At 52.5% G+C, this 23,797-nt stretch overlaps 1 protein-coding gene across 1 annotated transcript in view; it reads right to left on the bottom strand.

Annotated features, from left to right (window-relative positions):
* Positions 1-632: 632 nt before the first annotated feature.
* LOC122369412 (E3 ubiquitin-protein ligase MIB1-like) overlaps positions 633-23,797 on the bottom strand; it is a 55,233-nt gene continuing 32,068 nt past the window's right edge. Inside the window, exons 14-19 of the mRNA XM_043344140.1 lie at positions 5,820-6,174; positions 5,316-5,497; positions 4,681-4,912; positions 4,019-4,184; positions 2,845-3,086; positions 633-2,525 (exon numbers count right to left, since the gene is read on the bottom strand). Coding sequence (XP_043200075.1) covers positions 2,382-2,525; positions 2,845-3,086; positions 4,019-4,184; positions 4,681-4,912; positions 5,316-5,497; positions 5,820-6,174 — 1,321 coding nt within the window. The 3' untranslated portion in view covers positions 633-2,381. The remainder of the gene's footprint in view (positions 2,526-2,844; positions 3,087-4,018; positions 4,185-4,680; positions 4,913-5,315; positions 5,498-5,819; positions 6,175-23,797) is intronic.

Below are 23,797 nucleotides of genomic sequence, written 5' to 3'. Positions count from 1 at the left end.
GTCATTGATGCGCAGATATCACACACAAAATGAAATATGGCCTCATTTTCACTTCCCCAAATAACTTTAGATATAGGAAAATACTTCATCTCACATCTGTGACTCTTCCTCTGGCAAAGAAATTAAAATTAATATATTCATCTGCCTTTTATTTCACTTATGTTCTATTTGACCAGGTTTTACTAAGAAAGCGGGAAAAATCATCACAATCGAAAACAACGTATTTTTTCAAAACATTTCTCTTTTGAATCTCTTCCCGACCTACAGACCCATTTCTCCGTTTTACTTACAAACGGTAGGTTAGTACCTACACTCGTCTACGGTCTAACGTCTTATGTAGCTTAGCACATTCCATGCCTGTTTCGGCTGTTTGTCTTGTCGCCATCGCTGTACATTTTACTTCCATTCACATTTCAAAGCATTAGTCGGAAGGCGAGTACGAAATCGGTATGGCAGTGCCATTGGTATGCGCGCCTTCCCAGCCACTTGACCACAGACCACTGATCGATGATCACTGATCAGTCCTCTTCGGGGCCATCAGCCCGTGGTTATGCTTCAAAAGCATTTCCTATACGGGGCAAAGCGATCAGATACAACCGATCCTATCTATGAGAAGATATTATACAAAGGTCTTTGAAACACATTCGTTTTTATTATAAAGTCAACATCAGAAAATGCAAATACAAACGGAGCTCAGCGAACGCAGCTCAGCTCAGCGTCTGAAGACACTGGAGACACACCGATGGCCGCGTCAGCATCCCGCCAGATTGTTTTTTTCTCTCGCCATCAACACATTCCACGCTGTCACTGGTTTAACAATGGTTACAAAATGGAAGGAGGCAACGCCACGACAAAACCATGCTATATATCAACTTCCTACGATACAGAGGGCGCAAGGGATGCCCTTTGGTATCGTGCATACGTGACAATTTTAATACGTCACATTGTTCAACATTTGAGATGCATGCTATCGAACGTGTTACTCAGCCTTAAAATTAAGGGTACAAGATCCAGCCGACCGGGACATTTCTTACGGGCAAACAATATCGACACCTTTTTTTAAACCCCACATCTGCTCTCCCGTGAATTTCCGGGAGGCACGAAAGATCTCCTTTTAAAAGTGTCCAATCGTCCGATCCTGATCAAATATGTGTGTTCGTAGGCCTGTTCTGGTATTGCTTTATCTGCCAAGACAGACAAACTTGAGAAAAATCGAGTGATTGTACCTTTTTTGAAGGTCTCTAACCAACTTGTCTGAAATTCACCGGAGAACAAATGTGGGGTTTAAAAAAAGGTGTCGATATTTGCAATTACCTTGCTGGAACGGCATGGTACCAAGAACCCAAACAAATTTATCATGCACAGTCCAAATGATCCTACAAGCCATCTTCACACGCTATAAGCCACCGTGCGGTCAGATCACATTTTGTATATGCACATGTAAATAATAATCATGCATTGGTATTCAATATACAATTACATCCTATCCGACATCACATTTAACGCAAGCAACCAACAGTGTAGATTATTCGTAGCTATACATACGCAGCTTGCATTCTGAGATAAAGCAGTAGCGCCACGCTAAAACATCGGGCGCTGGGCAAATACGTGACCTCATTCATGCACTTAATTGACGGTTCCAGTTGGTTCTGCCAGACACAATCCGTCCCACTCGCCTCGCCAATGTAACGGCCCTTCCGGACGGCATCACACGCGGCCACGGCGAGCGCACGGCCGTAGCACGGCCACAGCCGGACTCACCTACCGCGGCACGGCTGTTCCCCACAGTACCGGCGCTAGAGTGGAACCAATCACCCTCCTCACAGACACGAACCTACTTAATCAACCGCATCAGCACACGTCCACACTTCAGAAAGCCTTTCCACACGCCGATGCAGCTCGTCGGATTGTCGTCGGTAGCGCCCTCTCCGCGCGGCCGGTTCGGGGCGTCGGGCGGCGCCAGCAGCCACGGCTGGGATCGGGAGCCGTAGACGAACAGAGGGTACGACGCGACGGTACTACCCCGAGCACACAGAGTGCACCACCATGCAGCAGCTGCGCTACCCTCAACATGCAGAGGGCACCGCGCGACAGTGCCCGCCTGGGCGCGCAGAGGGCACCACGCACGGCGCGGTGGCTGGCGTAAAACTCTGTACACAGCACGGAGGACGAATGATTGATCTAAACGGGAAAGCAGCCGACGAACTTCTGAGAATATCGAGAACCGTGTGGTCGACTCAGGAACGAATCACGGTTCAGGGGCGGACACAGCAGTCGCGGGCGGACAGCACACCTGAGTCCGAGTCTCGACCCCCTGTGGAGTGCGGTGTCCGCCAGAGGGCGCCCCACGCGGCTTCCTAACACCGAGCCGGCGGCGACCCTCAGCAGTAGAGCAGGATGCGTTTCTCGACCGTTTTGCGGCAGATGGGGCACTCCTGCATCCGGTCGCCGCACATCTGACACGTGCCGTGGCCGCACAGGAAGATCATGTTCTTCAGCCGGTCCAGGCACACCGGGCACATTGTCTGCGGACATGGTCAGAAGGGCACAGCGTCATGGGGCGGATACTGCCAGCAGGCAGAGGGCGGGCGCAAACGAAAAAGTTTCTCATTTCTTCCCGTGCCATTATAACTGTGGAAGAAGCTGCTTTTGAAAATAGCTTTTCGAGAGATATACCACCTCAGTTTCTCATATGCCTCAATTCCCTATCATACTCCTCAGATTAGGGGATAGGACAGAGTGTGCATATAGGGTGTAACAGAAAGATAAAGTTCATATAGTCTCTTTTGTCCACAATCCCCTGTTGATCCCCGTTCCGAACCCAGTTTTCCCGTCCGCACTGACCTGCTCCTTGATGTCCTGCAGCTGCTGCTGCAGCTTCTGGACGTCCGAGTGGTTGTTCATGGGCCGCTGGGCTCCCGCCGCGTTGGTGGCCATCCGGCCGGGCCCGGCTGCTGCCGCGGCGGCCGCGTTGGCAGCAGCGGCAGCGGCCGCCGCCGCCGCAGCCGCCGCGCTGGCCGGGTTGTTCGGAGCGCCGCCCGTAGCGCCCAGGTCCGAGTCGCTCAGGTCACCGCCGCTGTCCGGCCCTGAGGGAGGGGGACGGAGGTCAGACTCAGGTCACCGCCGCTGTCCGGTCCTGAGGGAGGGGGACGGAGGTCAGACTCAGGTCACCGCCGCTGTCCGGTCCTGGGGGAGGGGGACAGAGGTCAGGTCACCGCCGCCGCCGCAGCCGCCGCGCTGGCCGGGTTGTTCGGGGCGCCGCCCGTCGCGCCCAGATCCGAGTCGCTCAGGTCACCGCCGCTGTCCGGCCCTGACGGAGGGGGACAGACAGGTCAGACTCAGGTCACCGCCGCTGTCCGGCCCTGAGGGAGGGGGACGGAGGTCAGACTCAGGTCACCGCCGCTGTCCGGTCCTGAGGGAGGGGGACGGAGGTCAGACTCAGGTCACCGCCGCTGTCCGGTCCTGGGGGAGGGGGACAGAGGTCAGGTCACCGCCGCCGCCGCAGCCGCCGCGCTGGCCGGGTTGTTCGGGGCGCCGCCCGTCGCGCCCAGATCCGAGTCGCTCAGGTCACCGCCGCTGTCCGGCCCTGACGGAGGGGGACAGACAGGTCAGACTCAGGTCACCGCCGCTGTCCGGCCCTGAGGGAGGGGGACGGAGGTCAGACTCAGGTCACCGCCGCTGTCCGGCCCTGAGGGAGGGGGACGGAGGTCAGACTCAGGTCACCGCCGCTGTCCGGTCCTGATGGAGGGAGATGGAGGTCAGACTCAGGTCACCGCCGCTGTCCGGCCCTGGGGGAGGTAGGGTATGTCAAGAGACTGAAAGGGATCACTTTCTGGAAAAAAAGCCAGGGAAAGAGGATGGCTACCAAGAGTGAGGTCAGAGTCAGACAACGTGAGAGCTCCTGAGGCACACCAAAGGTGGTCAGGTGCCCGGAGAGGAGTTAGCAGCCTGGGGAGATGTGCACTAAAAGACTGATAAAGGACGATTACCGCCCAGTAGGTAGGTGTTCGATACTCACCCTCGAGGCCGCAGCAGACGGCCAGCGGCACGCGGGCCTCGACGGGCGCGCGGCACTTGACGCACTTCTTCATGAGCGTGGCGCAGGAGTGGCAGGCCACCATGTGCTGGCACGGCCGGAACATCACCGAGGCCCGCTTGTCCGAGCAGATGATGCAGTCCTCCAGCTGCCGACGCACAGAAGAGGGGTGGGGTGGGGTCAGCCGGCTGAGGGAGGATGAATAGGTCGATACGATCACATAGATGTCCATGTAACGTGTTAGGTAGGTGAGCAAACGGCCAGTTACCGGAGACAAGCAGAGTACCTAAACGAGTGCGTTAGTGCAGTGAAAATTAACCACCTAACTGGAGCTGCGGACACATCGAGTTCTCAATAAGGACGTAGACAGCCCCGCTGGTTAGGATTAATAGCGGTCTTAAATTACATGAGGACCAGAACACAGTGCCTCTTTCCATTACCCTGACATTCTTAATTGTGACCGACAGTAACGACCGAATTCTCGTGTAAAATTGATGGCATAACAAACAGCTGGACTGAGATCAGACGACACATACAGCCGAACGGACGGCTCTGACTCCCTCGCGTCGAAAACACCCCACGCCTCGTGTGAGCCCACCACCCGCGACTCTCCCTCCCCTCCCCCACCCGGCGGCGGCACTGACCTCCGAGTGGCTGAGCACCTCGCGCCGGCAGATCAGACACTTTTTGACGCGGTCGGCGCAGCTGGCGCACGTGCACACGTGGCCACACGGCTGGAACAGCACGTCGCGCTTGTTGTCCGAGCAGACCATACACTCCTCGGCGGCGGCGGCCGTGGACGCGTCACCGGCCGCGTCGCCGCCGCTCGCCGCGCCGCTCGACCGAGACGAGGTCATGACGCGCTCAGTCGCCTCCCTGTCAGGTCACAGCGGTCACAGAGGTCACACTGGGTCAGACGAGGTCATGACGCGCTCAGTGGCCTCCCTGTCAGGTCACAGCGGTCACAGAGGTCACACTGGGTCAGACGAGGTCATGATATATCCATGACAGGCCAAGGGGTCACACTAGGTTAGACGAGGTCATGATTGATAGGTGCCTCCACGAGATATCAAGAGCAAATCGAATCGGGCAAAGGCATAGCACGTATCACTGACCGTCGGGACATCACAGGGGTAAGTTATTTTGACCAAGCATTTTGCGTATGAGCATTGAGCATATGCCGTTTGCGTGACGCATAGTGATTAATACTGAAGGCATGTTCCGACGGCGCCTTTGGCTACCTCTCAGTCACCTAACTCCCCGCCGCCAGCTCACTCACACGGACTTCTCCCGGTAGCACTTGGCCAGCGCCTTGCTGAGGTTGGGGTCGGGGCACAGGTCGAGCGGCGTCTGTCCCTTCTTGTTCTTGATGGTGAGGTCGGCGCCGTTGGCAGCCAGGAAGCAGGCGATCGAGGCGGACGACTTTTTGTCGGAGCCCTGGCTGCCCAGTCCCATCACCAGCTGGGGAGAGATCAGGTCATAGGTCAGCAGTGGGCCAGGGGAGGACAACCATAGGGGAATCGAAATCAGACGTAAGTAGTATACCGGTCAGCATTTATCAAGTTACAAATACACTTGTATAAATGTTTGGCATTTGACACAAGTATCATCGCAATTGTCATTCATAAGGCGCCTGTCTTAAAAAGATCGTAGGTGTTTTAAAAACGATAGGAATAATGCCGGCATAAAATAGTGCCGGTAGGTGCTAGCTCCCTTCATGACTCATACCAACCGTCCAGGCACGCTCACCTCAGCTCCCCTATTTCCCACAGTGCGCTCTCACCTTGCTGACGCTGACGTCGGGCATGTCCTGCAACTGCCGCAGCTGGGAGAGCGTGTGGTGGCGCAGCGCCTCGTGCAGCGGCGTGTCGCCGTCCTTGTCCTGCACGTTCAGGTTGCAGCCCTCGCGCACCAGCAGGCGCACGATCTGCACGTGCTGCCGCTCGACGGCCAGGTGCAGGGCCGTCTGCAGGTTGACGTTCTGCAGGTCCATGTTGGCCTTGCCCTGGATGACGAGCAGCTCGGCCACCTCGACGTGGCTGTTGAGCGCGGCCAGGTGCAGAGCCGTGTAGCCGTCGTCCTTCTTTTCGTCCACCAGCCACGGCCGGGACAGCTTCGACAACAGCACGCGCATCGCGCTGAGCAGACAGAGGGGAACGGGGAGGTCAGGGAGCGGCACACATCGCGCTGAGCAGACAGAGGGGGGGGGGGGGGGTCAGGGGGAGGCACGCATCGCACTGAGCACGAGGAGGGAGCGGGGAACGCGCGGCACACTCCCACCGCAGAGGTACGGAGGGCAGGGCAACGCTCACACTCACCGCAAGGAGGTCAACTAGCCAGAAAACGTCAAATATCCTTTGGTATGGGACAAGTAGCGAAAAGAAGACAAGGAACATCGATTGTTACAAACCTGTTGCAAAAAAAAAAACTGCTAGCTCTATAACAGGTGGAGTCCTACGAAAAAAAACGTTTCGTACAACCAAGCGGGAAAATACGTTTAATTCAAAATGAGATCAGCAGCTCATATGTCCACTGTCCAGATACCTTGTGAGCCGCTTATCTGTGACAAAACCTTGCTGGGGAAACGAGCATTTATTTATACGTGACAATGAATACCGGCCCGCAAACATCCCGTAGAAAAACGAGCCAGAAGCAATGAGCCGACCGAGAAGACGGAGCCGAGGCGAGTTGCGCCGCGACAGGAGCGTCTCAGATTCCATTCCTTTCCGAGCCCAGCTGTGGAACTGGGCAGGCAGGATGAGCTGGGGTGGGGTGAGCTGGGACTGGGGTAGTTAGGATGAGCTAGCTGGGGCGGGGCGGACTCGGACAGGCCAGGATTTGGCTGGGGCTGAGGTGGGGTGGAGGGAGACGAGGCGCCGCCACCGGAAACCTGCCGGCGCCGCCGCGCTGCGTGCCGCTGTTTCACGGCACATACCGGATGGCGCCGGGGCGGGGCGGGAGAGGGGGAGAGGAGCGGAGCGGAGCGCGACTCGGCTCAGCAGGGAAGATCCCCTCCGCGGCCGTATTTCGGTGAGACGTCGCAGAGGCTCCGAGGAGGGTCGGGGAGGCTCCAGGGAGGCTCCGGGGAGGGCCGGGTGCGTGGGGGAGCGTCGGCCGCAGCTGGTGTCGCCGCCGACGCAGGAATGTAGCGCGGCCGCGTGTCGCCCCCCCCCCCCCGTCCGGTGGCGCCGTGCCAGCCACGTGGCCGCCGCCGCCGCACGTGACCGGTCGTGCACGGCGCGTGGTGCACGGCCGCCTGGCACGGAGCAGGGCAGCGGCCGGCCGGCCTGGCACGGTCAGACCTCTGCACGTCAGCCTGGCCGGCCGGTGGCGGTGTCCGGGCACCTGTCAGCTATAGATCCTCGCCCGATGGACGGACTGCCTACAGGGAAAGAGCTGCTCTGCAGGGCAAGGAAGGATCAACAAATAAACAGCACCCACTAAGCTGCAAGCAGTTAGTTCCGCGGATAATGAGACCAACTAATCATCTTTAAGCAGTACCGCAAGCAGCATACAAAGGCCAAAGCCAATAGACTAAATAAAGAAATAGAAATAATTGGTATGTTCAATTGTTCAGAGGGCATTCATTAAAGCAGGCAACAAAAAGTGTTGCTTTTTGTCCGAGTCGAAATGGACACACTCCGAGAGAAAACTGTTTCTGCATACACTGTTTCTGAAAACTGCTTCTGTATGTTTTATCTAAAAATGGGAGAACAAAGCGCAATGTTTTACGCAAGTTCGATACGCTCGATTTTCGACTTTCGCCCTTTGAAATTTACTCTATTATCCATATATGTATATGAGGGATATCCACAAAGTGGTTATGAAGTCGGTGAACGGGATCAGGGTGGAAAAATGCAATAATCATTTTTCTCACGCAATGGCGATTCATAAAAATCTGGGAACTGGGCGGAAGAGCATTTCAACTGACTACAGCTGCAGCTTTCACGTCAGTAACGTCTACATCGGTGCAATTGCACAGTGCACACACGGCATCAAATCCCATACTCGGCATCAAACCTCAAGTCGACACCTTTTTTTTAAACCCCACATTTGTTCTCCGGTGAATTTCAGACAAGTTGGTTAGAGGCCTTCAAAAAAGGTACAATCACTCGATTTTTCTCAAGTTTGCCTGTCTTGGCAGATAGAGCAATACCAGAACAGGCCTACGAACACACATATTTGATCAGGATCGGACGATTGGACACTTTTAAAAGGAGATCTTTCGTGCCTCCCGGAAATTCACGGGAGAGCAGATGTGGGGTTTAAAAAAAAGGTGTCGATGTGTGCTGGTTCCGCTGCCTGAGAGGACGAGTACTCTTTTATTGTTACGCCCCCTTTTCTTGGATAAAACTTTTTATCATGAACATGTTTGGCCTTCCACTGCTCCCATCTGGACAGGGGTGACCGACGCCCCTCGGCCTGACCCGGCGGGCCTCCTGCCCTGGGCCGCCCCTGACGTCACCGTCCGCCAGAGGGCCGCTCCAGTTACCTTCTGGCAGCGGCCGCCCTCGGCTGCCATATAAAGCCGGGCGGCGGCGGGCCCGGCGGCGGCCGGGCGGCCGAAATAGCCGGCGGCGGCGCCATTGATTCGTCTCCCTGCAGGCCGGGCCGGGTCAGGGCAGACCGGGTCGGGCCGGGGAGGCGGGCCGGCCTGGTCCGGACGGAAATAGGGCCGGCGGGAGCGCCCGTTCCACCGCCGTCCCGCCGCTAGGTGACGACGCAGCCTGGTCCGCGAGGCCCCACTCGGGCGCACCCTGCCACGAGCGGCCGCACCGACCCGGCAGCCGGCCACACACCGACTGGGTGGCGGGCTCAAATGTTACTGATAGGCGGGCGTACTGGCATCATAACTTCAAAGGCAACTCACACTTTTACTCCAGAAAAGCACAACCAGCGGATTATTATCATTGCTGATTGATTATAACTTTTCGGGGGATATTCTAAGTATTTCCATACCAGCGGCTACCCAGTCAGCGTCCTGAGAGTTTCGACTGAGGAACAGTCGGAACGATCCAAGCGGCCTTTGGGCCTCACCTTGTTTCGTAAGCGTGAGTGCATGAGTACCTAATGCAACGGATGCTTTTCAGCAAGTGGTCGCAGCACATTGATGAAAAACTGCTCGATCATGCACAACGCAAGGCACTGCGATCCTCACCACACTTTTCCCTTTTCCGCATGATGAAATAAGCCTGTCAGTCCATTCAGCACCAGCAGATGGACCGGCAGCAGCAGCGCGGCAGCGCCTGTCTGGCCGACGGCGCCTGTACCGCCGCACAGCGGAGCTCGGCGGTACAGTCTACCCGTACAGGGTAGACAACAGCCGGACCGAGCTACGGCCCGACGGCCCAGCGCGGTAGCCCTTCTGAGTCGGGCTATCTAACTGTAACTGCATGCATGTGTTACATTGCTTACAGGCAATTTAATTTATTAACCCGCGCCCTGGTGGGGTCTGTTTATAACGCGACCTGGTGGGGGGGGGGGGGGGGGCTATTTTTTGCCCCCCCCTCGTATCTCCGAAACTACTGGACGGATCCGCAAAATTCAAACGGCGTTCGAAAGGCCTGTCAAATTTGTTGAAGGAAACCAAATTTCATTGACCTCGGGGTCACCGATGACGTCACAGGTCAGGTCAAAGATGAAATGTTTCACCGTTCACGGGTCTTCTAGGGAATGCGCTATAACACCGAGGAAAACGCATTTTGTCGAGAATCAGCGGTAGGGCGTCAGTTGCCTGGTAGATATGTTGCTATTAGAGGTCACTGGAAATACCAGGTCAGGTCACAGGTCAGGTCACCAAGGGTCACAGGTCAGGTCACATGAGCCCAACTTTACTAAGGTTGTGTGATGTATGTTTTATGGCCAATTTTTCATTTCCAACTCAATGGTGTTGGTTATAAGACTATCAGGTACGGCTTAGGTCACTTTCTGGTGAAGTTCAGGTCAAGGTCAGGTCAAGGTCAGGCCAAAAAAGGTCAAATTTTAAAGTTGATAGTTTTGCATAAAATGGGTATTGATTCGATGCGGCTCGTCACGGGGAGTCTAATGGTGGTCTTTGTTTTGCGCTACGGGGTCTAGAATTGCTAAAAATTGAGTTTGAAAATTTGACGTCATCAATTTTAAACAGTTTTTTCGCTATAACTTCGCCAAAAAAGAGGTATTAATCTCAAATTTGGTATGTGGATGGAAGGCGGTAAGGACTATCACATATATTCCGGTTTTTGCGAAATTCAAAAAACTTTTTGGATTTTTCGATTATTATATCCAAAAAATATATTTTTTGATTTTTGGGGGTCAAAATCCAAAAATTTCAAAAATCCGAGATAGCAGTTTTGTAGCCCTGTCCAATTTACAGCTTTTATGTCTTAATCATTTTTCTGTATTTGCAAAGCTATAGGCCTGACAGCTCTTCCCGCGAAAACCTTTTTTGGGTCGAAAACGGCAGAACATGACGTCACTCTGACGTCATTTCCGGCCAACCTATCATAGCCTTCGGAAAAATTGTTGGTCACAATGTGTAAAATTGATGTCCGGGAGGGTACTGAAAGTTTGGTGACGATCGGCGCAGCCGTTCTGGAGATATATAGAAAAGTGTGGAGGGGGGGGGGCAAAAAATAGCCCCCCCCCCCCCACCAGGTCGCGGGTTAAAGTGAGTGGTTTATAGTAAACAACTAAACGGCTCGTCAGCTGCTGGCATTTTCGCACGGAGCTCAATTGGTAGAGCGTGATTCCCGACTCGGCCGAGTCAGAGTTGAAAAGGTGCTCGATATATGTACGCAATATGCATTGTATGTTATGAGACTATCGACAAGGATGGTCTGTGTTTTGCTCGATGGGAGCAGCCGCAGCCAATTGAAGTCAGTACTGAGGGACGGATCGTATCTCGCTATGTGGGAACGCTAGGCCTCGGCTTCCAAAATGTCCCAATAACCCGGAGTTTACCGATCCGACGGTGGAGCTCAGGGTATAGGAAACAAGCTCTGGTTAGCCTCGGCTTTAGGTTCGCCATTCCATCTATTCATATTTTTCGAACTACATTCGCCTAAAGAAATAGCAAAGCAATGCTTATAATAACCAGGCAGTGCGGTAGAAACATGCACCCCATGGAAGGCAAAACTTTGGCATGTGAGAATAACTGGAAAAAGAGAATCGTGCGCGAAGCAATAGAAATAAAAGAAAAAGATCCATACATGAACAGAGATGTAGGAAAATTTGGCCTTAGTCCAATATGGGATTTCACCCTTAGAAATAGGTCGACATGAGCATAAGATGTCATCCATAGGAACTAAACATATGTACACCCGGTTGTGCAAATTGATCTATTGTGTCCGATGTATCTCTGTAGACACAAGTATAGGTAGTAGGTATCCATATAGAAGATTGGTTGCACTACTTGTTATGTAGAGGAACATGCAAGCTAAAAGACCGTGTCAGTTTTTTGGCAAGTGATATATTTTTGAAAAATGTAACCCGTCTAGGGAATAATTTTGGTGTGTGGTTTTTCAAATATGTAATTGTTTTTATTTTGTCCAGTGACCAAGGGTGAGCAACATCATCCGAAATATATGGACTTGTGAGTTATATATTATTATCCCAGAGAATAATCCGAAAAGTGACTATACATAACTAATTTCCTGGGAAAAAATGACTTTAAAACAACATAATGCTTATAATACCTACTTGTAATCATGACAGAAAGAATATCATAGCAATTGAAAAAGTGACCTAAAACTAAGAGCACAGAGAGCTACTTTTGAATATTCAATGGATAGAATAAAAAGAAAAGTGAGGCAGTCAAACCATGGGGGACAGGAGGCGTTAATTTCATTTGTGAATCGAGCGTTCATTTGCGAAATGCGACTTTGGTAAGACCAATCTTCAAGAAGATGATTGCATGAGACTTACGATGAATGTTTCTTTGGCATGCGCAATTCTGCACGCTAGTTGTTTAACCGCTAAAATAAGAAATTTTCGACGACTACAATGCATAAATATAAGACCTTCTCCAAATTATACCGTTTCAAAAATCAAGTCACCGCATAAAAAGTCAAACAGTGGTACCTCTATGGTTCACCTAAAAAATAGGATTTGGATGGATGCTTCGTTGCCACTTCTTGGAAACCAAGTGAATACCCAGAACCATTGAGGATTATGACCGAGTAACGCAGCTACTCGTGTCTTTTCCCGCAAACCAGCTCCTGGTGAAGGGATGAGAATCACCATGGTGGTGACTACTGACTGGTGACGGTGGTGGCAGTCTTAGCGACACCAGCTGCTGATCTCCACAAGTCGGCTCATGGTGGTGCGCTGGTGGTGACCGACGGGCCGATGTGGAGCGGTGGTGACAGCGGTGGTGCAGTGGTGCGCTGGTGGCGAGTGGTGACCGACGGGCCGATGTGGAGCGGTGGTGACAGCGGTGGTGACTTTGGCGGCAGCTGCGGCTCCGTCCCGCCCGCGCGCTGGGGACGGGGCGGGACGGGGCGGGACGGGGCGGGGGCGTTCCTCGGCTCCCCAGCCAGCTGGAGTCGAGATGCGCCCGCGGCTGGCTTATTTCTGTCTGCGGCGCGGCGGCCAATCGCAGCGGAGCGTCTTGGGAGGCTGAGACGGCCGCGGGGACGGAGCCAGCAGTCCTGCCGCCGGCAGATCGGCCTCAGTCGCAGCAGAGCTCCGGTGGCCGCCGCACGCGCGCTCTCTCGGATCGCACTCGGCGTACCAGCAAGACCCTTGGCCGGTTGGGCAGTTGTCAGCCAGTGAGTGCGACACTCTCTCCGCTAAAGGACAGCTGTCAGCAGCCGTCCGTCGCAGCGCCAGCCGCACTAGCCCGTCGAATTCCCATTCTTCTTTACATCCTGTATGACATTGAATGTATGGAATGTTTAGAAGTATGGAGGAGCGACGGGCTGTAACATCGAGAGCGCTGGACGGTTGCGTGGTAGAACTGCGACTGACTGCGGCCGAGCCGACACCATGCCTGGCAAGTGGAACACATTGGAAGAGGACGGTTCCAAATACGGCGCCGCTACCGCCGCTGGTCTGGAGGTAACACTCGCGCAGCCCAGGTGAGTGGTGTTCCCAAATCGGTCAGCAGATGGGCGCAAAATGGCCTAAGTAGTCGGCGCGCTCTAAAGCCCTAATAAATAACGCCAGATGCTCTCAGCTGGACTCCGTTGGGCTAATACCTCTTTCGCACGAATGCCGTTTAAAGATAAGGAAAGAATTGATTTTTTTTTCAAAGCAGTTTTGAAATGCATGTTGCTTCGCACTCAAAGACAGCAGATTCTAGATCCACGCAGTACAGTCAAAACTGGCGTTGACTCTTGATCCTAACGCTAATCGCTGACAAAAGCCCAGGAAACACGTAAGAAAAGCAACAAGTGGTCCAGCAAGTGGACTTCAAATAAGCACCACACAGCTTGGTAAATGGTTAAAAAATTGCCTTGTCACATAACATTCGTCTACGACCTTAGTTCGTTTCAACTTATGTATGACGCTACTGCCAGATATTGAAGACACCATAACTCTGTCGACTGTGATCCGTAGACATTGGGTTCATACAGTCAGTTTGGCAGGTTTGACTCCGAGATACCTCTTCCGCCGGCCACCCATTATCGCCGAGCGCACCCATCTCCCTCCTTTTTTTTTACCCATCTCCCTCCTTGGTCTCCCTTCGCCGCCGTCCTGAACAGCCGCGGGACACCGCCCGGGCCGTACCATGTACTCGGCTCACTCCTCAGTCTCTCCCGCTCTCCCACAGGAAAATCTTAGACAGCTGCTGGGTGACGACATTCCTCGGGCCCTCCAGCATCTCCCCTTCTCAGAGAGATGCGCCCGACAGCTGCGAGCGACATCCGGGCCGACCTCTTCACCCGGCGCCGGAACTGAGGCAGGGCCGGTCGGGACCCGCCAGAACCCGGGCAGGGCCGGCCGACAGCGGAGGGACCCGAACGCCCCTCTGGCGGCAGAGGACCTCACCCGGCGCCGGAACCCGGGCTGGGCCGGCCGACAGCTGAGGGAACCGAGCGCCTTCTAGTGACAGAGGAGGACCTCACCCGGCGCCGGAGACCGGGCAGTGCAGGCCGCCAGCTGAGGGAGAGCTAGCTACCGACAGCCGGCCCGAGCGGTCTCTGGTGGCGGCTGAGGAGAGTCTCAGAGACCGGTGGCGCCCTCTGCGCCCCGCTATGCCGGGGAAGCTCAGTTACATGTCCTGCCGCTTAGCAGAGCACTGTGTAGTGTGCAATCGGACCAATACATGTGTAATGTGTCCAGACAGAGGTACAAGAGCTGCTGTATGCTATGTGTTTGGCGTTCTTATGTGTAAATAATAAATTTCACCCTAACGGGTGTGGAATGGATTACCATGGAAAATAAAAACCCTTCCACTGAAGAAAAAAGAAGATCATGATTGTTGCATTGTTTCCGTAAAAAGGTTTGCATGCGTTCAATGGAACATGAACTAGAACTTTGACCTCTGTGTATTATTTGAAGATTCGAAATAAATTGTAATAAGCAGCAACCATTGAAAGACACGAATATGGAATAACTGACCACTTCCATTGAACTGATTTTAGACAAAATATGGCAACAAGGCAGGTTTGTTTTATGTAGGAATGAAACCGTATCTGCATATCTCTGACGATCACTGCGTATAGTATCAAGACGAGGCAGTCCAGGTTCAATTCGCGCCAAATCTGGTTTGCTTTCTATGGTGAAACACTTCAAAATCCTCCGTGGACATTCTATCGACCACTTCTAAACCTCAGCCAAAACGCAGAGACCGTAACACAGATACGACTTGAGGGAGCCGAGAAAACCCTCCCGTACACGGTTCAGCTGTCCAGCAGTAGATGGAGCAGCGTACCGCAGTCTGACTGGTGGCGCCACCTACCTACAACTCATCAGGGTCCAGAGTAGATGGCGCCACGCAGCCACAGATGTGCCAGAGAATACATCACCGGCGCCTCAGCAGGCCCATGGTCAGAAAAATCACCCTTCAGCCTATTTAGCTTATCTGCCACGTGTACTAGATATGCAGCGGATTCAATACTGGAATCGAAGGCACAGTAAAAGTCCCTTTCCATCGGCACAGTAAAAGCGCAGCGGTGGGTCCAATCAAACGGTTACCAAGACTTCTGTTCACCTGTGCTATCGACCTTACCGGGCCGCCATTCCAGGAAAACCTTGATCCATCTCATCTATCAAGGCGCTTAAACCCCTCTCTACAAGCCCCGGAACCACAGCTCCGGGCTGGACGGTCACCTCCATCCGACGTGAGTGGTACCTAAGGGGCAGGCTCACGTGCAGGGGGTGACCGTTTGTGTGGATGGATGGGTAGCCTGTCCACTATGACGGGCTCAGCCCTGGCGGCGCACCAGGGTGACCGCCCAGAGCCATACCTCCCCCTAATTCCCATTGTATTGCAGTTCTGAAATGGTCTCATTAGACCGAAAGGGCCTGATCCAACAAACGGAACAAGCAAACAATTCCATGAAGTACGGTTCATTCTCACTCCATCTGGGCACTGTCAATGTCTCGCGTCCCGCAGTGCGCCGTGTCACTGTCCTCACCACTGTCCGCCGGCCCGCCCCGCTGTCCGAGCCAGCGGTGTCGTCCGGAGCTGCCGCAGCTGACAAGTTCCCAGCTCAGTGAATGGCAATGGGGCCAGGCCGCGGCGGGACGGAAACAGAGCCGCCAGGCCGCGGCGGGACGGAAACAGAGCCGCCGCAGCGGACCGACAAGGAAAATAGAGACGGTGACGGAGGCGGAGGCGGAGACAGAAAATAGACATAGAAAATAGGTGATAGTGACAGAAAATGAGGCGGGAACGGAGGCAAAGACGGCGACAGAGACGGACACAGAGGCAGAGACGATGACAGACGAGAGGAGGCGGAGACGGAGAAACTTTACACGAAACTCAGACCACCGACACCATGCTTTGCTTTGCTCGTTGTTTCTGTTTGATCTCTATCCTCAGGATACTGGAATTCTTCTCCTCCACGCCGCAATCCCTCTCCGGGCTGGACAGGCAACTTTATCTCATGCAGGCTGCTCCCTTGGAGCGGCACCGCTGCTGCTGAGGGAGCGCACCCCGTAGCCGGGTGCAGTGAGTGCCTTGGGGCTGGGTGGCCTGTCCTCTGGACGGGCTCAGCCCCGGCGACTCACTAGGCACGGTTCGTCGGAAGGTCATCTCAGGCTCAAAAGAAACGATATATACCATTCGAAAGCTGACGGTGAGCTGAATCCAAAAATGTAATTTTTATCAAAATCGATCGATGGCCTTTTTTGAAAATTGCGTTTTTGTAAAAACTTAATAATCTTTTATTCAACGGGCTGTCCCGGACATTCTTGAAAACATAAACATGTATTTTTTAGTGCCAGTCAAAGCTGAACGCCAAAAGAACAATATTTAGCGAAGCAATATTTCCAAACATTAATATGCGTCTCCCACAGCCGAAAATAAGGCGCAATCACACAGCTCAGTGTCACGATGGACCAAAGTCAGCCACACAGAAGCGTGAAATGACTCTTATCGACTCGCAGACCCGGCGCTCTCAGCCCGCCTGACCGGCCACGGAAAGAACGTTCGGCTCTCGTTCTACTAAACAAATGTCATATTTGTCAGTTTAGCTGTCCACATCGCTATTAAAGTTATTCAGGATACCTGTGAAGAAAATTCATTGTTCTGTCATCTTCACATCATACATTAATTTGCATTTGTTCATGTCTACTTTGCTCAATTGAGCTTGGTATCATGCCCATATAAGGAATATTGGCCGCGCTGAAATGTCAGAGGTTGCACCGGCCTCAGCTCGGGTGGAGTGGGGGTAGCGCCCGGCGGGGCAGGGTAACCTTTGACCGGTCGCATGGCCGAGCAGCTGTCACCAGTACAGCCTCTGACAGTGAAACCCCGCTCACTTCCCCTGCGCGGGCACTGATCGCAGCTGGATGGAGCAAAACATGTATAAGAAAAATGTAAATTAAAGCATGTTGTAAATCGAGCAGAACAATGAATTTTCTTCACAAGTATCCTGAATAACTTTAATAGCGATGTGGACAGTTAAAGTGACAAATATGACATTTGTTTAGTAGAACAAGAGCCGAACGTTCTTTCCGTGGCCGGTCAGGCGGGCCGAGAGCGCCGGGTCTGCGAGTCGATAAGGGTCATTCCACGCTTCTGTGTGGCTGACTTTGGTCCATCGTGACACTGAGCTGTGTGATTGCGCCTTATTGTCGGCTGTGGGAGACGCATATTAATGTTTGGAAATATTGCTTCGCTAAATATTGTTCTTTTGACGTTCAGCTTTCACTGGAACTCAAAAATACATGTTTATGTTTTCAAGAATGTCCGGGACAGTCCGTTGAATAAAAGATTATTAAGTTTTTACAAAAACGCAATTTTCAAAAAAAGGCCATCGATCGATTTTGATAAAAAATACATTTTTGGATTCAGCTCGCCGTCAGCTTTCGAATGGTATATACCGTTTCTTTTGAGCCTGAGATGACCTTCCGACGAACCGTGTAGGGTGCCTGCCCAGACCAATGTCTCCCCCTAATTCCTATCATCCCTCCGGCTCTGCAATGGTCACTCTTGTCAGACCGAAAAGGCCTAACCCAACAAAACAAACAAAAAACAAACAAATCTGTTTGATCAGGGGCTGATCGGACCGTCCCGGTTTCTGGTCGGCAGTCGCGCCTGGCTCGTCGGCGGCCGTCGGGCGTACGGCGGCGGCGCGGCGTCGTCGGCAGCGACGACCGACGACCCGGCCCGCACACGGCGGGCAGGCCGGCAGCCGGGTGGAGGCAGCACCGACCGACCCAGCGACGGGAGGATCAGGGTGTACGGAGCGACAGACGGACGGACGGACGGGAGCGACAGACGGACGGACAGAGCAGGATAGACGGCCGGACAGCAGCGGGAAGAACGGGATGATACGGCACACCAGGAGAAGGAAGCGAATCAACACAGATAGGTAAGTGATGCACTGTCAATATTGGAGAACATTTCATAAAAACATATGTAACTGGCACTGCACCCTAGTAAAATTAATGTGCTGGCGAGCAATACCCGTCAAATGACATCCGAGAACCAGACCAAGAGAAGCCTGAATACCAGATCGGACTCACTATACCTCAGAGTTACTGACAGCATGGTGCGCGTCTTCCAATCGATCCGGTGCGCAGCGCGTCCGCATAAGATTTGTAACACTACTGGCGAGCAGACTTGTAAACGACTCTGAGTTGATTCGTGAATCGACTCAGAATCAAACCGTTTTTCGATGAGTCATGAGTTGATTCGAATCACTTCATCGAGGAACTTGATGAGTCATGAGTTGATTCGAATCAATTGAATTTAACATCATGAGTCATTTGATGAATCGATTCGAATTTTCAGACTCAAACGAAGAATCGACTCAAAAAAAATTTGAGTCGTTTACAAGTCACCATCAACACCCTGATAATCAATGCTAGATCACCCCCTCAGCTTTAGCCATCACTTAACTCCATATTTCAGACTTACAAGAGCCTCAGAGGCTCAGGCACAGGCGCCTAATGAGCCAAAAGCATTTGGCAGTTGGTAGGTACTTAGTCTTACCAAACCAAGTGCCTGCTACACTACCTAGGTACCTACATTTTACATGTCAGAAGTCAGAATTGACACCTGCGGCTGCCTCCCCTTCTCCCAGTCCCAATTTGGTCCCAATAATCAATCAACAGCATAAGAGTTTGGGCGTCTATAGAGTCAAATACGCCCAAACTACCTATAGCCTATAAACTACCTATAGGCTATGCTATAATATAAATAAACTCACCTATAAACCGCAAAATTGCGATGCTCAACTGCCAATAAACCACAAAATGCACATTTTTCCATGAAATAGAAGTTTAAAAAGAAACTTGTTTTATGACATCATAGAATCTTCAGAATAATGTAAAGGAGCGGCTTTGAAATATTTCCTCAGCGATCTCCATTCGCCTAAAATGTGTACTATGAGTGACGTCATGAATTCGAGAATAGAATGTGAAAGTCATAGCATGTTTTAAGAAAACTACATTAATGGCGCAGTTGATAACTTTCACGTCTGAATCTCGTGACAAATTGGCCGGATGACGTTGCCCGAATTGCACCAATGACAATTTATTTTTACCAAAAGAGCCACTTGGTCAGTGTTCCGCAAGATACCTATAAGAAACGTGCTCCGGTGCTCCTGATATCGATTAATATTCAATGACGTCATTTTTAATCTAAAATTGTAGACTAACAATATCTTTTTATATTCCTTCATTTTAATCTCCACGTGCCAACATAAATGGTAAGTGACGGATGGGCTCTATCTAGCTGGCAGCCAGTTGGCACTGCTAAACTAGATGCCGTTTGGAGAATGTATATTGTATACCTACATTAACTACTTTCAATGAGTCTCAACTCAAGATCATATCTGATTCTGAGGCCTGAGCCACTCATGCAAGGTCATGGCCTCCTCGAGGCCCATGGAGTCCCTGCTGAAGCTGAATGTTTCACAGGTGGGATTAATCCTATTTTTAAGGTTGTACTGTTTGAAGAATTTTATCTGATAAGTAAGAAGTAGTAACATTTGTCTCATTATCATGTAGAAAAAGTTTGATTAAAAAAAACATGAATGCCTCTCGGAACTTGTGCTTTTGAATTTTCAAATAAGACTTTCTAGGTAATAATAAGAGATAGGTTACTATGCTACTCCTTAGTCCTTACTTATATTATAATTGTCTCTCAGAGTTACTTACAAATTTATCTGACATTGCACTGTTGACTGTTGAGTGTTGAAGATAGGTAGGTGTAAGGTAGGTACCTACCTATGTACCTAGTCCTACTAGGTAGCTGCTTGAATCTTTGGTCAAGGCTACTATGCTGCTTAATACGATTGTGGTATGCGGCATATTCATTTTATCATAGCTTTGAGTCAAATAATCAACAAATGCCTATAGTGAGTCATGGGTTGAATGAAATAAGTTCAATAAAAATGTCGTGTGAGTCATGAGTTGATTTGAATCGATTCATCAAAATGTGTGAGTCATGAGTTGATTCGAATCATTCCGTTGGCTAGTTGCTCGAGTCATGAGTTGATTCGAATCATTTTATCGAGGAACTTGATGAGTCATGAGTTGATTCGAATCAATTAAATTTAACATCATGAGTCGTTTGATGAATCGATTCAAATTTCCAGACTCAAACAAAGAATCGACTCAAAAAAAATTTGAGTCGTTTACAAGTCTGCTGGCGAGGCGGGCTTCATCTCCGGACCCATCACATCTCAGAAATCGCGCCAACTTCTGACAGCCTACTTTAAATGCGCGACCCGATCCACGTTCAGAAGCTGACGGACATCGGCCCGGAGAGCTCTGCCGGGCCTCCATTTAACTCAGGTCGAACATGTATTCGATTCGGGTGAAGCCTCCATTGGTTGAGGTAGAGCATCTATCAGTTCCGGTAGAGGATCCATGAGTCCGAGAGCATTTAAGAGAGTTTAGCGTAGTGAGGAAAATCATATTGATGATTATGAGCATATTTTTAATTACATTGAGGATTCGGTCAATTAAAAATATGCTCATAATCATCAAGTCCGAGAGCAGCAGCAATCAGCTCGGGTAGAGCATCTAACCAGCTCAGTTAGATCATACTTTCCGCAGAGTCACAGTCAGAGATATGTGCGACTCGTGTCCCCAACAACATCCGTTCAATGACTGTTCCTAGCCAGGCAAAAATTCTGCCGGAGCACTGCTGGTCGACCGTGCGTCTATGTATGGAGAGCCCAGCGCAGTGAGACTGTGATCACCGGTATCGAGCATCACACGATCAGGCCTGGTCACAACACAACCCTATCGGGCCACATATCCGCCCTGTCCTTCTCCCAAATTGAACGAGTCCTGATCCAGCCAGAGCATGATTTACCCGGACCAAATCCAAGGAGAGTCCACAACAAACTGCACCGATGGCGGACCAAAGCCCATTGTCCCAGAACCCCGACGGGGTAAGGCCTTCAAGGTGGTTACTGGTTACTGATCGCTTATTGGCACACATAGACGTAGTGTACAAACTAATTATAACTGGTGTCTACAATCTTCAGTTGAATCTAGTAATTCAATTGAGGCTCTGCTCTACTAAGCTTTCTCTCCTGAGGATCGTGCTGGCTTTTACCGCAAATCTCGGGCTCAATTGGGGACCAGACGTGACGGGGATCTTGTCGAAGCCCCTCCTCTCATTGCATCGAGAATCACAAATCGGCCGGAGCCAGCGTGGATTACGGACCGTTAGCGCTTAGCAGCCATGTTTGCAAAACAAGCGCTTCTTCGGCGGAGAGGGGGGTGCGTTGCGGACGATGCATTCCATCTGTCTTTCCGTGACGGAAAATAAAACTATGAGCCTGCAGCTTGTGGAGTACGAAGGTTTCCGCTCAAGTTTTACTCGGCAGCCAAGTTTTACTCCAGCTTCAGCTTTCTGAGCGTGTGATGCTCATTGCGAGGCCGGCTCAGTGGACAATAGCGTATCAAAATCAGCTAGCAGTACCTTCAGCATAAACGGGCTGATCGCGTAATGCCGCAGGGCCGCTGGAAATGTTGTCCTTTTAGTGCTCCGCTCAGAGGTCTGACCTCTCCGTTGAATAGTCTGGCCCCTCAGGTCAAAGGTCTGACCTCTCCGCTCAACGGTCTGACCTCTCCGCTGAGTGGTCTGACCTCAGTCTCAGCTCAATGGCCTGACCTCTCAGCCCGCGCCCGCAGACAGTGCCTCTCCGACCCTATCGCTCAGTCAGCAGCGGCAGGGTCGGTCCTCCATCAGTCACAGGGAGACCGTCCGGGCCGGCGGCGGCCGCGGACGTCTCAGCTCCACTGTGTAGGCAGGCGGTCGTCCCAGCTCCACTGTGTAGGCCGGCGGTCGTCCGAGCTCCACTGCGTATAGGCCGGCGGTCGTCCCAGCTCCACTGTGTAGGCCGGCGGTCGTCCCAGCTCCACTGTGTAGGCCGGCGGTCGTCCCAGCTCCAGTGTGTAGGCCGGCCGTCGTCCCAGCTCTACTGTGTAGACCACCGGCTGACCACGGCCCGGACGGAGCGGCCGCGCTGCGGACCGGACGGAGCGGCCGCGCTGCGGGCAGCGTGGCGCATTGATTTTGGTCGCTGCCGGCGGCCGGGCGGCTCGTCGGCCGGCCGCCGCAGAGCCACGCCGCTCGCTACATGGTCCGAGCTGGCGCCGGCCGGGGCTCGTCCCGCTCTGACCCGGCCGGTCTAACGCATCCGCCGCGTACAATAGATGGAACTGAATGGAAAAGACCAGGACACCGGCAGGCCGACCCTTGTGAGATGAAGCCCGGCATTCATTCGATGAACGAAGCTCTAACGTTTCTTGCCATGTTTGCGATGTTCTACCATAATTATCATAACTACAGCGATAACATGCCCAAATCACATTGTGTTTGTTCCGAGCCCTCCACATTTCCTCCCAATTCAATAAGCCTAAAAAGCACCGCAAACATTATCGTGTTTAGAGTTCCTCGTTACCGAAGCCAACGAGCCCAGCAGCCTCGTTAGGAGCAATTAATGAACGAATCGCCGGCGGCCATTGCTGCCGGCTTTCCACGGGGGCCGCTCCGATCTCTGGCCTGCCATTTCACTGATTGCAGTGTTGATGGCCGGTAGGCTCGCTCGGAGTCCTGGAAGATAGGCTCGCCATAGCGGTCTGGCGCCGCTCAGACTCTGGAAGGTAGGCTGCCCGCCGAACACGTCTGTTCAGCGGTACAGCCTATCCAAACAGCGCCAGGCGCGGCGGACGGCGGGCGGCTACGACGACGGACGAACCCAGCCATTGCCATGGCCCATGGGAATGGGGAGTGGATCAGCTGGAAGATACATTCACGATTCTGAATTTGTGGCTATGCGCATAAACAAGGTTTTGCGTGAATTGATTTGAAAGCTTTATAAGACAAACATTTTCGAATAGCACAGCCCCAGACACAGGACAGAAGTCGGCTAAATTGGGTGAAAATGGGTGCCTACAGCTTGGTCGTCAAACATAAAAGAATTCGGTTTAAATCCCCGCTGTCTTTACCCACATATTGTGGTAGACTTGGAAAAGTTCGGTTTGCCTTCGGTCAGCCACACCGTAAGCCATACCTACGGGCCAGAATTTTACACCGAATGATTAGGTATGACATACCCCAATGGCCAATGGATTGGTTGCAATGCTTCAATTTACTGCCTTTTCACATCATGCTCATTGGAACAGTCATAGAAGAATAGAAGAACTGAATGCCGCATCCTCTCGGGACCTTACTGAGACAGTGCCTGTTTCTACGACAGTACACGACCAGGAACGATAAACTGAGCTAATTGGTCCCCCGTGCTCCTTCTTGGATCCACATACACCATAATTTCATAGCGTATGTTGATCGAGTACACGGCGCCCAACATTAGCAGCCCCGTAAATCAACACGACCGGACGTGGCCGGCCTTTTATACGGCCGTCGTGCGCTCAAACACAAGTGTCGGCCCGGTTCCGCCTCAGACAGCCGCGAGCTGTTTGCGTGGCGCGGCGGCGGCACGCGACTCGTCTCAGTATCGAGCGGCCCTCCGCTCCGGACCGGGCCGAGCCGCCGCAGGGGGAGAGGGCGCAGTCGGAACGGGGCGGGGCCGGGAGACAGGATCCCCCACCCACACGGAACCCGACACCGCCGCGCCGGCCGCACACGGACCAATTAATGCCGACGGCAGGGCGCTGATACACAACAAGGGCCACGGC

This window comes from Amphibalanus amphitrite, unplaced genomic scaffold (assembly GCF_019059575.1).
Source record: "Amphibalanus amphitrite isolate SeventyFive unplaced genomic scaffold, NRLGWU_Aamphi_draft 001033F_arrow, whole genome shotgun sequence".
Taxonomy (NCBI): Eukaryota; Metazoa; Arthropoda; class Thecostraca; order Balanomorpha; family Balanidae; genus Amphibalanus; species Amphibalanus amphitrite.
The sequence above is the reverse complement of the archived record's forward strand: the minus strand, read 5'-3'. Positions and strand labels throughout refer to the sequence as shown.